The following is a 14,181-nucleotide window of genomic DNA, read 5'->3' as shown; positions in this document are numbered from 1 at the left end:
CTGCTTTTATTATGATGTGAGCTTTGGAGGCCAGAGCCTGTTGTCATATACGTATACTCTCTGGCAGAGCTTGGAAAAGTTACTTTTTTTGAACTACAACTCCCATCAGCCCCAGACAGCATGGCCACTAGATTGGGCTGATGGGAGTTGTAGTTCAAAAAAGTAACTTTTCCAAGCTCTGCTCTCTGGACACATTGGCACCACATGGCCTGAACCTGGAGGACAGTACCACCACGACAGCTTCTGCAAATGAAGCCCCTCTGAGCATTCCATCCTCAAAGCTCTATAACTGCCACCTTCGCAACAGCATTTGTATGTTAGCAGCTGATGAAGGTAGAAGCCAAAACATTTTGTTTGGTTAATCACAATTACGTCTGTGTGTGTGTAATTTTCACTGAGTATTAAATAATAGTTTTTGCAATAAACATAGATAACAATCAAACAATACTTTTTGTTATTCTTTTAGTCTAAGTGGAGTCAAGGGCCATCTTGAGATTGTTTTGAAGTTAAGCTCTTGTGGTCTGGAGCTTAATGACTTTAAGATCTGTAACTGAATGGCCAGAAAGTTGACTATTATTATAGATTGGTCTGGATGATGTCCTCGGGTACCCTATCCTCCAGGGCCAGCTCTAAAGGGTGGTAAGGTTGGGCCCTGGCTGAGGGCCCCATGGCCCAAAGCCCCTCTTTAGGGTGGAGGAGTAGAGCTCCCCTTCCGAGATCTGCAGCAGAATCGCTGCCATGGATAGTACCACCTGCCCATTCCCTCGCTCCGCCTAACTTTCTTGTGTTTTGTCGCTGCGCACACAGCGCTACCCTTAACCAAGTTGGCAGCTGAGGTTTCCCTATGAGGCTGAAGCATCCACTGCCATCTTGGTTGATGGCAGCCCTGCGTGTACAAAAATGGCGGGGGAGGCTTCAGCCCATTGGGAAAACCTTGGCCTCCATCTTGGTTAAGGGCAGCACCATGCGCGCAGCCACAAAACACAGGACAGAAAGATAGGCAGAGCAGCGGAGCAGGTGGATAGTGCGATCCAAGGCAGCGTGTGCCGGGGCCTGGGGCAGGCTGGAGCTCAAGGGCCTCGGCATGCCTGGAGCAGGCCCTGCTTTCCTTTAATTCTGAACCTGTATAGATGGAATTAGCAGAGAAACCTGCTGAACTAGCAAAACCAGGTCCTTTGATAAGCGAATGGGTCCAGCCAGAACCATCAAGTGCTCCATTAGCATGTTTAAGAAAATATGTGTGGCCTTAGGAATGAAGGTAGCCCCCTTCCCTGGCTGGGGCAGGAAGTGGTCTGGGTTTGTTAGTCTGATTTGGAACTGGAACTGGAAGTTGGAAAGACAGAGACAGGCTTGCTCTCTGTGCTTAGGGGACTTCCCTAGAAACTTAATGGGGAAACAAAATCTGTTGAAGTGTTAATGCTGTGAGCCCCTCCATCTTACGCTCAGGTTATATTATATATGTGTAAACAAACCAGTCTCACTGAACTTCACGCCAAGTAAACCAAGTAAGCACAGGAACCCCTGGAAGGTTTGTATCACTCAGAGATTGGAATATGCACAATGCTATATATCTACCCTTCCTGATTCTTCACTCATGCATCTGAGGAAGTAGGCACTGGCCTAAGGAAGCTTATGTCGTTTTTAAAAAGTAAATGCAGTTAGTCTTGAAAGGGTCACAGACAATTTTTTTCTGATACTATGGACTAACATGGCTATTCCTCTCCTATTTTTATATGCAATTTAGACAAAACGAAACAATGTCAAACTGCTTAAAAGAGAGGGTATGAGAAAGAGTTTTTGTCATCTAACGTGACCTTGTTCAGCTGGCCAGCTTGAGTCAAGATAGCCTTAACCCTGGTCTTACACTGGCACTTTTTATCGTCAGTGAATATACTGGAGTCTAGAGTGGTTGCAGCAGTGGCTCTCCTCCTGCAAAATGTTGATATTTTCCTTTGATTTGTGTTCAGTCCACCACTCTCACCAATTTGCCATGGATGGATTTGTTATTAGGAAGCAGAAAGCCCATTCTGATGTTGAAGCTTCTAGTGGTGAAAGTACACCTACAACATTCTGCAGTGGAGACCTGAATGCAGGGCCAGGAGTAATCTCTGCTGCTGCTTCCTTGCCAATAAACTTAGTTAAGAGGGACAGTCTTCATAAATGAGAGCTCCTAATGTGAAGGGAAACCCAGGGCACCAGCACCAAGATACTTAGAAAAGAACCTATGAGTGGTTCTCTTATGATTTGGTAACAAAGCACACTGTGACATCTGTTGCTCAGCAGCCAATGTCGTGTTAAAGTCAAATGTGTTTTCCAAGTTGAACCTGTACTGACTTCTATGCTGCTTACTCCTAGATAACTATGCACAGGATTGCAGTCATGCCCCATAAATCTTGTTTGTTTGCTTTGAATGTCTGTATTTTTAAGGTGAAGTTTTCAAGTAGTGTGTTAGAAAAGCAATATATATATAAAATTCTGGTGGTATGGTACTGGATTTTCCTTGGGGACACGGCTATGGAGGTGGTCATGATGCACTTCACAGTTGTTAGTAATAGCCCCCAAATGTGCTTGCAGTCACTTATAGGATACTTGGTTAAGAGTCTGAAGTGAAAAGAAGAAGATGGCCAATACTTTGAACTCTGTACATTGCTCTGGGTTAAGTGCACAGCGACTGTTTTGCACTCTGCACTTGCTTGGATGCTACAACCATGTCTTTACCAAATAAAGGCACCCGTGATATTATTTAGTCAAGTTCATGTTGTTAAGTCACCCTTCCTTATGAAGGAGAAACAAGACTCCTGCACAAGAAGACTAAAATGTTCCCCTACAGGCTTTTCTGTGTTACCTTTCTTTATGTCAAATTTATGTCTATTTATTCTCTTGAGTAGAGACTGTCCAGTTTGTCCTATGCATATGCATGTACATTTGCAGATCTTAAAGTAACCATCCTAAAAGTCAATTTGAAAGACAGGACATAGCAGGAGACTGCTGAGATACCACTATAACCACTGGCTCGCTCCCACCTTTTCCTAGGTTGCCCTGCTCCAGGGAAATTGAAAAGTCTATGCTCCTGCTCCAGGGTATCAGATAGGAGTTTTTCCCAGATCTGCCTGGGGATGCCAGGGATTGAACACTGGGCTGTCTACAAGCAAACCAGATGCTCTACTACTGTGCTACAATCCTTTCCCTTTTACTTATGCTAAAGAGCACTTTACACTGAGAAGCATCTAACTTTGTGGCAAAGAAATAAAAACACTGGAAGTGGATACACACATGCCTGAAGTTCACTCATGTGCTCGAAGGAATATCTAAACAGTTGTCATATTAACCCATGAGGCAGAAACCTGAAATAGGGTTGTATTTTGGTTTTGGTTGCAAAATTTGGGGATATTTTTTTTTTACATTAAAGGCTCTCACGCACAACAGGGTCAAAAGTTCAGAGGAAGGTTAAAAGTGCAAGGGGATGTTTCGCTCATGAAATTTTGTACCAGGGGACGCTATGCACAGGAGGGTTAAAGAGTCATCCAAACAACCTGGCAACTAAGTGTAAATACAGAGTTAACCAAGACTCTCCTCTCCACCTGATTGGCTAAAAGATTGGGAGGTAAGGTAAAATATCAATCAAACTAGAAAATAGGGTACTTAGTCAGAAGGTTGTAGAGTGGATACTTGAACAGCTGAGATTAGAGCTGAAAGAGAGAAAAGGCACTGAAACTCTTTGAAAGAGCTGGAATTCTGGAAAAAAATAGAGAGCACAGTTGGTCATCACAGCAGGAATGAGCCTGAGGAAGATCACAAAAGGAACCAGAAGCTAAACTGAGGGATGCAAATTACTAAGTGTTAACTTGGTTAAGAAATCAGTCTAGAATAGATGTTGCTCGATGAGTTTATTTTTATTCATTTAAATTGGGGCTAATTCCATTAATGGATAACTACACAAGCTGTACAATTTGCTTTTCTCCCTAAAAATGTTCCCAAAAACTGTTTCACTTTGCCTCAATCTTTAACTAAAAGCATTTCATTTTGAAAAGTTTGGTTTGAGGCCTTGTTATTCATCCCATTTCTAAATGCCACCCAACTGTACCCACAATAGGGAGTAGGTTCGGCTGGTTAAAAGTCCAGTAGGCTGAGGAACTATTTAGTATGGCAGCAAGAGAAAAAAAATAAATATATCCACTTAGTGGCAAGCAGTCACATTAACAAGAAGTGGGGTGTGCATGGGGGTTCTTTGGCAGGCTTGTTTGCCTGCCTGCCTTCCCTTTCACAATCCAGGCTGCAAGATCCTGATCACTAGAAAAACGGTAATGGGAGATTTCTCTGGTTCCTCAAAATGGGGAACAAGAAGTTTATCTCTACATAAAATAAAATAAATCACAAAAGCCTAACAAATAGAACGTTATAACTGTTCACATGTTAGGACTTCTACTTATGATATTTCTTACACAAGTGAAATATTTAATCACTCAAGGGATTCATTAAAAATATACATTGCTAATTACTGGAAATAAAGAGGAAAATTCACAGACATGAGTTGTGGTGTTACTAGGCATGCCCCCGCAAACCTTTTCCCACAGTCCCAAGTGTGTTGCTTCTCCTCTAGAAGTTTAAAGAGGAAATAACAATAATAAAAAGCCCAAGGACCACATCAGACAGATGTAGTCAGCACACCTGCACCCAGTCATATCAGGGGAGAAGAGGTGGTGAGGTGATGTTAGCTGCATCAGAAGCGCCAGACTGGCCACTTGCATCAGGACAAGGTGGTGAGGTGAGGTGGTGGCAGGTGCACCAGGGACGTAATGAAGGGAGAACAGAAAACGTAAAGCTTTTTCCTGGAAATGCAGAAACCAATTTAAAGGTGAACACTCAGGAATGCAGCCTTTGCAGGGTTCCTTCCTTCTAATAGCTTGAACTGCAAAACAATATTCCAGCCAGAAAGCTATAATGTAATAAACATTACATGGCACATCTATTTTTTTTCTCCTGCTGATGTCAACAGATGTATCTGCTAACAGCTTGAGCTCCAGAGTGCTTTAGTTGCAGTTCTTTAGTTGTCACTCTGCTCTGCATTTCTCATGATCAGCTGTACTAAAGAAAATGTACACAAAGAGGAGCACACACTGAACTAGCACTAAAAGAGGTCTGTTGTGATGTCACTTGGAAGTTGGTAATCCTACATTTAATTATATTACATAACTGTAAGGGCTGGAGTTCCCATAGAAGGAATTCCCATACGTGCCATAGCCTGAACTAAACGAGCTGCTGTAAGCAGGTCTGAAGGAATTCAGGGTGGTGCTTCCTGTCTGTTGCGACGGCCTTGGTACAATAGGAGGGGGTACTTGAGTGAAGGTAGGTTGCCCAGGCCTCGTCAGCTGGCTGGCTCCCACATCAGCAGATAGTTGCCGGTTCCCCCAAGGCTTGGGGGGCGGCGGCTGGTTGGCGGCCATCATCGCGAAGCGGCACCTCACTGGAGTTTCACCCTTCCGGCCCAATTATATTATATATGATTTCTCATCACTTTTTTTGTAAATTTTATTCTTTTGCTTTAGGGCTAATTCCACCAAATGTGAAAGAAAGCTACTCTAAACCACCTCACAGTTCCAACATTTACTGTTGCTGATATTTTAAATTCTAGCTAATCTATTCTAAATTAAATACCACATTGTCCGGTAATTCACTGAATTGTCTATTAAAGGTTTATATTAAAGAATTGTCTATTAAAGAGTTAAAGATGCTGGATTAATATTAATATTATTCCAAATATATTTTCAACTATCTCTTGAGATAATTGTCCTAATCATTGCTTCCTATTTTGGAACATAATCCACCTCAATGTCTTCTTCCATATGAATAGTTTGAGACAACTTTATTTTTTCCATATAAATCTTCTAATTTAATTATCTGCCTCAAGTCCTTCTCTATAAGTTCTTAGACAATTGTTTAAGAAATCTTTACAGTGGGGACCCGGCCCCCGCCGTAAAGCGGAAATCGCCGTAAAGCGGAACCCATAGACTATAATGGGGCCGTTGCGCGAAAATGAAGCGAAAACATCGCAAAATATCACAAAAGAGCAAAAATCGGCTTTAAAATGGAAAACGAAAGCCGCCACATTAGCGGAACGCCAGGAAGCGAAGTGCCAGTAAGCGGGCCCTACTGTAATTTGAAAATAATGATGTAATAGGAATTCTGTGTCCCTCAAGCTTTCTTTCATTTGAGCAATGGCCTTCACTTAGTTATTGGTGGTCCAATAAGCAAATGTCTCAATTTGTTTTGTACTAGTTAGAGAATCAACCTATAATGCCATTTTTATGAAACTGGATGAAATGGGGATGTAGATGGGTACATTTTTTAAAAAAATCCTGTATCTTCTATAAAACTGTAAAAATACTACTAGACCCCTTGTCTTTCTGTCTTTAGGGTGCAGTGCAACTCGCATTTACGTTGGACTGAGGGGAGTTGGATATGGCAGACCCCCAGCTGAGCCAGCAGGCTCCCAGCTCCACTAGCAGAAGCCCCTCTACGTGGCAGAGCTGAGACCCTGCCAGCTCAGCTGGGGGTCCGCTGGAGAAGCCCAGCCTGGCAGAAGGGGTGCCAACAGAAGCCGACATAAGGTCTGAAAAAGGGGTGTTCCAAGGGAGTGTCAGAGGAGGAGCTGCGGGGGGGGACTTACGCAACATCCAACTCCCATTTAAAACACTTCTGTGGGTCCTGATCCAGGCCAAAGTCACATTGAGAAAAAGGTCAGTCTAAAAAAATAATTCCAATAGAAGTCAATGAGGAGTGCTTAGTTGCCCGTAGGGGTATTCGCGAGAGCTAGTTTTTTCTTTTTTGCTAGTGTGCGCAACTCCATGTGGAGCTGATGTTCCACTGGCCTGGAGGCTCCCAAACAGAAAATGGATGCCGCAGAGCTTCCTACTGGCTCCTCCTCCACCGGCATCTCTTCTGCCAGCTTCCCATGAGTTGGATTGCTCTGCAAGTTTCCATGCATAATAATGGATTTGGTAGAGTTCTTATGAAACACTGTTTTAGTTCCCTTATTTTGTCCTAGTTCATGGTACTACCAGACAGCAATCCAAGCTAAACAGTTTACCTGAGAATAGCTTTTCAGATCTGGAAACAAAAGTCCTCTTTCCTTATTTGTATACATTTTTTGGCTTTTATTCTAGATTTTTTATTAGCCCAAATAAATTTGTTTATAAGTCGTTGCCACAATATCAGTTTTGGTTCTGTGGCTGCTGTTGGTGTATGTTCTACCAGAAAAATTATTTTGGTCAGGATATTCATTTTTATTGTGGAAATCCATCCAGAAAAAGTTAACTTTAAGAATTCCCATTTTTCCAGATATGTTTTTATTTTTCCTTCCAAAATAACTTAAAGATTGGAGCCATTTATTATTATTAGAGAAATTAATACCTAAACATTTCACTGATTTTGAAAGTTCTGGAACTTTGTTTTTTCCAGTCATTTGTGTGATAAGTAAAAAAACCACCAGTAATTCTGATTTGGTAACACTTAACTTATAAACCAGATACCATACTAAAATCTTGTACTAGATTTATAAATTGTGGTAATGAACGTTTTGGTTTGGTGCTTATTAAAGCCACATAGTTTGCATATGTGCAAAGTTTAATTTCATGTTTTCCCATTTTCAGTACTTTTAGTGAGGTTACCCCTTATCTTGCCCAGAAAGGATTCTATGTATAAATTAAACAGATAGGGTGACAACAGATATCCCTATCCAGTTCCTCTTTATAATTTGAATTTTTGATGAATAATCTCAGTTCACTAGAATTCTTGTTGCAGGTGAACTATAGATTAAGTGAATCCATTTTCTGGAACCTTGCTTCAAACCCAACTTTACCCATCACATGGAAGAGATAAGGTCACTCCAGCCTTTCGAACGTTGTTCCTGCATCAACTGAAGCAGTGATAGATGCTTCCCCCTCTCCCCAGCTAGTATGGGGTTAGCCATTTGGTACTATGCAGATGTTGTTCAACTCCAATAGTCCCTGACTATTGACCATGTTGGCTGATGCTCATGAGAGCTGGAGTCCAATAACATCTGAAGGCACCACATTGGCCACCACTGAACTAATCTAATCTATTATTATTATTATTATTATTTTGCATATATTAAAATACCACTGTCCTTTTTCTAAGAAATCCTTGTTGGTCTATATATATTAATGTATGCATCACCAAATCTAACCTCCTCGCCAAAACTGATGCAAAAAACTTGTAATTGCAATTTAGAGACAGGGTGATGAGATGATGAGCCCATATCAGCTTTAGGAAAAATCACTATTGTAGCCTCATTTCATGTTTGTGGAATGTTACTTTCTTTCAAAATATAGTTAAAAACTCTAGCTAAGGGCTTTATTATTTCTCTTAATGCATTTTTTTTAGAACTCACATCGAAATCCATTAGAATCTGGTGATTTGTGCATCTTAACTTTTGCTGTTACTTTCCTTACTTCTTCTTATATTGGCGCATCCAATATTTCTTTTTCTGAATTGGTCAAATTAGGTAAATGGCATTCTTAAGAAATTTCTGATCTTTTTATCTCCCAAAGCTTTTAATGGGTAGGTGATGGCTGCTGCTGTCATTAGTCTCTTTCTGATTTTCGATTTCTCCTCCTTGGCACTGCTGTGGAAATGGTTTTTAATGGCTTAAGTGTGTGTGTGTTATGACACAAGACATTTTCATTGATTATTATTTTAATATATAAATACTTGAAGAAAAATACACAAATGGAAGAGATATGAGGGGATTTTTGCAAACGGGTTCACGGAAAAGTCTTTTCCTGCTGGATGTCCACCTATTTATGGTGCTGGTGAGCAGAATCCATTTGTTTCACTTTCAGCATTTCTCTGCCCCCCCCCATACATCTTGCATATTTGGAAATACTGTTGTAAAATATGTTAATGTGTCTGGAGAGGGAAAGGGAATGGGGGGCATGGAAGACTGAATTATGTTACTAAATTGCAAAAAAGAAACTTGAATAAACTATCAATAGTTTGTTTTTTAAAAACCTCCCTTGGTTTAAATCTAGAAGTTTAGTTCAAGACATGTTGGAAGTGAAACTTGCAGGACAACTCCAGTGCGCACAAAATGACTTGTGCTGGCAAAATTACAATTGTATCTCTTAAAAGGGAGGCAGAAACAGCTCATCTGTTGGAGTAGAGCTGCAGCAACAGACTCCCACTTATCAAGAGGAGGAAGGTTGAGGTGACAGCAAGTTCAGGGCTGTGTGGGTGCACCAATGGAGCAAATCTGGTGTTCTTGCTGGTGCACCCACACAGTCCCAACCTCAGCATAGTCTCACTCCTCCCTTTCTTGGTAGGTAGCAGCAAAATTGCTGTGGGAGGTTGTTGCTGCAGCTCTGCCACACTGGGCAAGCCACTCCTGGACACAGGCAAGTGTGTCTGATTCTGTTGCCAGTCACTACTGCAATGCAGTCATAAATGGTTTCTGTAATATGTCAAGTCAGGCAGGTCTGCACTTTTGTAGAAAACGCTTAAAATGTGGGGATGGGATTCATATACTGAAAATTTCTAGGCTCTTTCTAAAGGTGTTCCCATCTCTATTCAGAGACCCAAGTTTGAAAGTTGTCCACTTATAAAAACACAGAGGAACATAACTGGATAAAACAAAATATCTAGTTATGTGTCACACACCGGTTAACCAAATGCCTGAGGGAAACCCACAAACAGGACAGGAGGCACTAATCTTTTTTTGCTATTTCCCAATGACTGGTACTCAGAGGCATGTTGCCTTTGGTCCTGGAAATAGCAGTCATTGTGACTTGTAGCCTTTGGCAGCTTTATCCTCCATGGATTTGTCTAATCCCCTTTTAAATTTATGATGATGGCCATCACCATATCATGTGGTGCAAATTCCACAGTTAAATTATGCCCTGTGTGAAGAAGTATGTCCTTGTGTCTGACCCTCCATTCAGCTTCATAGGATGATGCCAAGTTCTAATGCTATAAGAGAGGGAGAAAAATGTATCTTCCTTCATACCATACATAATTTTATACACCTCTATGGTGCCCTCCTCCAACTCACCTTTTTTTTCTAAACTGCAAAGCCCCCGTTAACATGGGCAAGGTAACCCAGCTAGATTGGTTCAGGATGAGTTAAATACAACTAACTTTCTCTGAATCACTGTACAGTTCATATAGTGGCAGGATTCAAAGCGTGCAAGACATTCTGCTTGTGCAATTGGGCTGTCCTGCCTATGGGGATGACCTGGCTATAGGGCCATGCTCTACATCTTTCAAGTACTTAGCAACACCCCTGGCCATAAGATATATCTTGACGCTATCAAATTTGTATAGTCATAGATCAAGACCAATGTACGAATTGTCATATACAGTGTTGCCATTTGTTATTTCCAAACACTAGATGATAGTGTATGTTAAGACGTTTCCTTAGAATTACAACCAGAAATCTTACTCATAATAAAATGGATGAACTAAGGACAAGCACTTACTAGATGCTTTATGAGTGTTCTAAAAATATTTTTGAAGGCAACAAAATGTTTTATACAACACATTCAGAAAGGGAACTACCAATATGGGGGTAGGGTGGGCAGGTCATATTGTACATGACACCATTTCCCTGAAAATACTATCAAATACTATTGATCCATTTTATCCCTGTTCCCATACAGCAGTACATGTACAGTTCCTGTACATATACTGCTACATACAGTAGCAATCCCATTTCTTTTGAAAACAGAATTCAGTTGGCACTTTCCCAGGTATATCATTACATAGCCGGGTGGTTGTACCTTTGCGATGTCTTCCTGAGCTGCTACTAAGTTCAAGTATGATATATTGACCAGGTCAGGGCCATAAACAATTGTGAGCATTTGGCTTTCCAGTCGTCCTCCTACGTTCCCTCCATCCAGATGTTCACGTAGTTTTGGATCCTGTAAGTAAAAATATTGCAAGACATTAAAGTATTTGCCTGTACTTTTTTAAAAAATAGTTTAATGCCTGGAAAACATGCTACATATTTTAAACAGCTGCATTTCTTGCTGGATTTATGTTAGCAAAACAGAGAAGCCCCAATCTGCTTCTACACAGATGTAAATGCATTGATTTCCTCAGATACAAACCTGTCTAAAATGAAACAAGCACTTTTGAGTCTATTTTATTTACTAATAATACTTCTTAACTACTCTTCATCAAAAGTTGTAAGGGAGGTGTAGAAAACTGAATAATTAATTCACACAACATACGTATACAAATTAAAACCAACAAATAGACATAACAAAATACAATATGACAGAAAATTTAAACACCCAAAGTACAATTCCAGAAAATCACCTAAAATGCCTTGGCAAATAGGAAGATCTTCCTCTGGCACCAAGAAACTTGTAATGTTGGCACCAGATCTATCTCCTGAGGAAAGGCATTCCAAAGTCCAAATACCACTGAAGAGGTCCACTCCTCTGCAGAAACATAATGTACTTCTTGCTAAAAGAGTGTACTTGGAGCAGGGCCTCTCCAAAAAATCTTACGACACAGGTAAACATTCTCATGGGCTTGGATCCATACTTACGGAAGATCACAGAAGGGAAGTTTCATCTACCCCTTGGAAAGCACACTTGGAGAGTAGGGGATTCCTACTGAACAATGAGGGATGGGGTCAGTGAAGGCTAGTGGCTCTGATGTCAGTGGGTCGGTGAATCTGTTCAGGGTTCTAGTCCAAACTCTCAAGGAGTTGTCCAAGGTGCTGCACCTTGGATAGCTCCTTGAAAGTTCAGACTAAAACCCAAAGAAGATTCACTGCCTCACTGACATTGGAAACACCAGTCTCCACTGGATGGGGTATTGGGCCCCCCCAGAGATTTCTGAATATATACTTTCTTCTCACACCTGTTTCTATGTTTGCATTATCTCCTTTTCTTCTGGTAGGGAACATTTGACCCATGGGCTTAATTGAATCCACCAGACCTCAGTGGGTGGTATGTCAGGCTATTATGGTCAAACTACATCCATCTTTCCTTGGCCCAACATCATATATGACACTAGCATGGGAAAAAGAAAGAAGAATTGGAAACACACTTAAAATGAACTCCTGATTCTTTCATTGTAGCTAAATATTGGCACTTAAAAAAAAACTAAATGTTTTGCTTAGTGAATTTAAATGTAAAAAGCACCAGCTTTTGGCTGCAAAGGAAGAATTGGAAGTGCACTTATATTGCAATTCTGATTATTTCGTTTGAAGTTCTGCCAACTGACATCAGATAACTGACAGGTGCATGGCCTTGCCCACCTGTCAAAGTTGCCTGCAGGAAAGGGAGAGTTCAGGATCTGGCCCACTGGCTGAATCCAGTGCCCCACCCTTGGTCTACTTCTTAATGATTGAAAAACAGGGAACAATGCACTAAATTAATGCTAGCATATAACAATAACCTTTTTTGTATATTCAAGATACAGCTTTCATTTCATTCATTCTATTTTACAATTAAATTTCCTTATTTCAGAAATGTCATCCTGAGTCACCTGCAAAATACTTTTCAGAGGTTTCAAGGTATGAGAGGCATGTGAAATTTGATAAACTATTTTGATACATTATGCCACTGAAAGTGAGACTTGAAAATGACTTCAAAATGAATTTCTATTAGAAATTTCTGTGGTTTGGTACGAAGCTCTTTCTTGACACATCATGACAAAGAGTGGGGGATTATTTGCCATCATCCCCCTCTCCCCCAAAGCACTCCTTGAATCCACAGCTTCTAAACTTTTCTAGTTACTTTCAAAAGTACAGGTCCCGTTGCAAAATTGTACATCTTTGGTAATATAAAATATTGCTTTTTAAACCAACAGTAGCGTCAACTAGAGATATATGATTAGTCTAATGGTATCTGTTTCATAGGCACCTCTCTCTCTCCTCTCTCTCCTGTCTGCTTGAGGCACTATAGATTAGGCTATGTGGAGAATGGGGAAAGAAGGAGGGCATCAGTGGATTATGGCCCTACCATAAAGAACAAGGTTATGCTATATGGCCCTTTTCATCTCAAAGATTAGCCTGTGATCAAACCAAACCACTAGCTCTCATCATTATCATCACCACAACAACTGGCTGGAATTGTGATATGGTACTTTTGGTATCAGGTTTTAGAAACAATTGCATTTCAGGAATTTGATGCCAGTGGACCCAATGGTATTTTTGTTTGATAATTTTGAGGATGTTTATGGGAGTTTGGTCCCACTTTGTTCCTTGTGTCGATAAACCAGATTCACAAATTGGCACAGTTTGCAGAGATCTGGCTGTTTTGCTCCTCCCCACTAGCATACAATAACATACCTTGGTTAACAATCATGGTTTGTTGGGACTGAAACAAAGCAGTTTTTCCCAGTTTTGACATAACACTAAGCCATGAATTGTGGTTCCGTGTCCTCTGCTCCACATGCTAGCAGGGAGGAGCAGAACACCCCAGATTTGTGTGTTCATGGTATTAGCTATGGTTTACTGTCACATGTAAACTGGGCCTTTGTATAGCTGTCCAAGTAACATTTGTTTTGTATTTAATTGATCCCTGATAATTTTATAATGTTTGTTACTAGGGGCTCTCCCCCTGTATGCTTTGTGCACCAACCCCCCTCTCTCAGGTCACCAAGGCACCTTCCCCCTCCCCCAGGTCCATTTGGAGCATCTTGTCGGAAGGCAGAGCTGGGGTCCCGATCCCGGGGAGCTGGATCCCGGAGAGTTGGGAGAAGAGTATTCGGATGGATGGCAGAGGGAAGGGGGAGGAACTTCCCCCCTTTGGAGCGAAGACGAAACAGAGGAACGGCCAGTGATAAGGTCGCTTAGCAACGGGGAGCCTGAGCCCTCCCTGGACATTCTCACGCCTCCCCCTCTTTCAGGCTCAGAGCAAGAGGGGGAAGAGGGAGGGCTGCTCACAGCCGAAAAGCGGGGAGGCAGTTTACCATCAGCCCCTCCCCTATCCCCCATCCTGGAATCGGAAACTTCAGAAGAGGAGGGGGTGATGCTTCCCCCCTCACCGCGCACACGCAGACAGCTGAAAAGACAGGAGAGAAGGGGGGGAAGGCGGGCAGTACCTGAGGGGCAGTTAAGGAGGAGCGAAAGATTGCGCGCCCGTTTGGCCCCTTCTTAAAGAACAGGCGGGAAGAAGTCCCTTGCTCTGTCAACTTTCTCCCAATGCT

General features: G+C 41.6%; 1 protein-coding gene across 11 annotated transcripts in view; it reads right to left on the bottom strand.

Annotated features, from left to right (window-relative positions):
- The window catches only part of PLCB1 (phospholipase C beta 1), a 689,597-nt gene that overhangs the window by 296,267 nt on the left and 379,149 nt on the right, over positions 1–14,181 (bottom strand). For all 11 annotated transcript variants that reach the window (XR_009762119.1, XR_009762120.1, XM_061622530.1 and 8 more), the window contains one exon: positions 10,794–10,934. Coding sequence is in view for 9 of the 11 variants with exons in the window: in XM_061622530.1 (XP_061478514.1) it covers positions 10,794–10,934 (141 nt within the window). In the remaining 2 variants the exon portion in view is untranslated. The remainder of the gene's footprint in view (positions 1–10,793; positions 10,935–14,181) is intronic.

This window comes from Rhineura floridana, chromosome 4 (assembly GCF_030035675.1).
Source record: "Rhineura floridana isolate rRhiFlo1 chromosome 4, rRhiFlo1.hap2, whole genome shotgun sequence".
Taxonomy (NCBI): domain Eukaryota; kingdom Metazoa; phylum Chordata; class Lepidosauria; order Squamata; family Rhineuridae; genus Rhineura; species Rhineura floridana.
The sequence above is the reverse complement of the archived record's forward strand: the minus strand, read 5'-3'. Positions and strand labels throughout refer to the sequence as shown.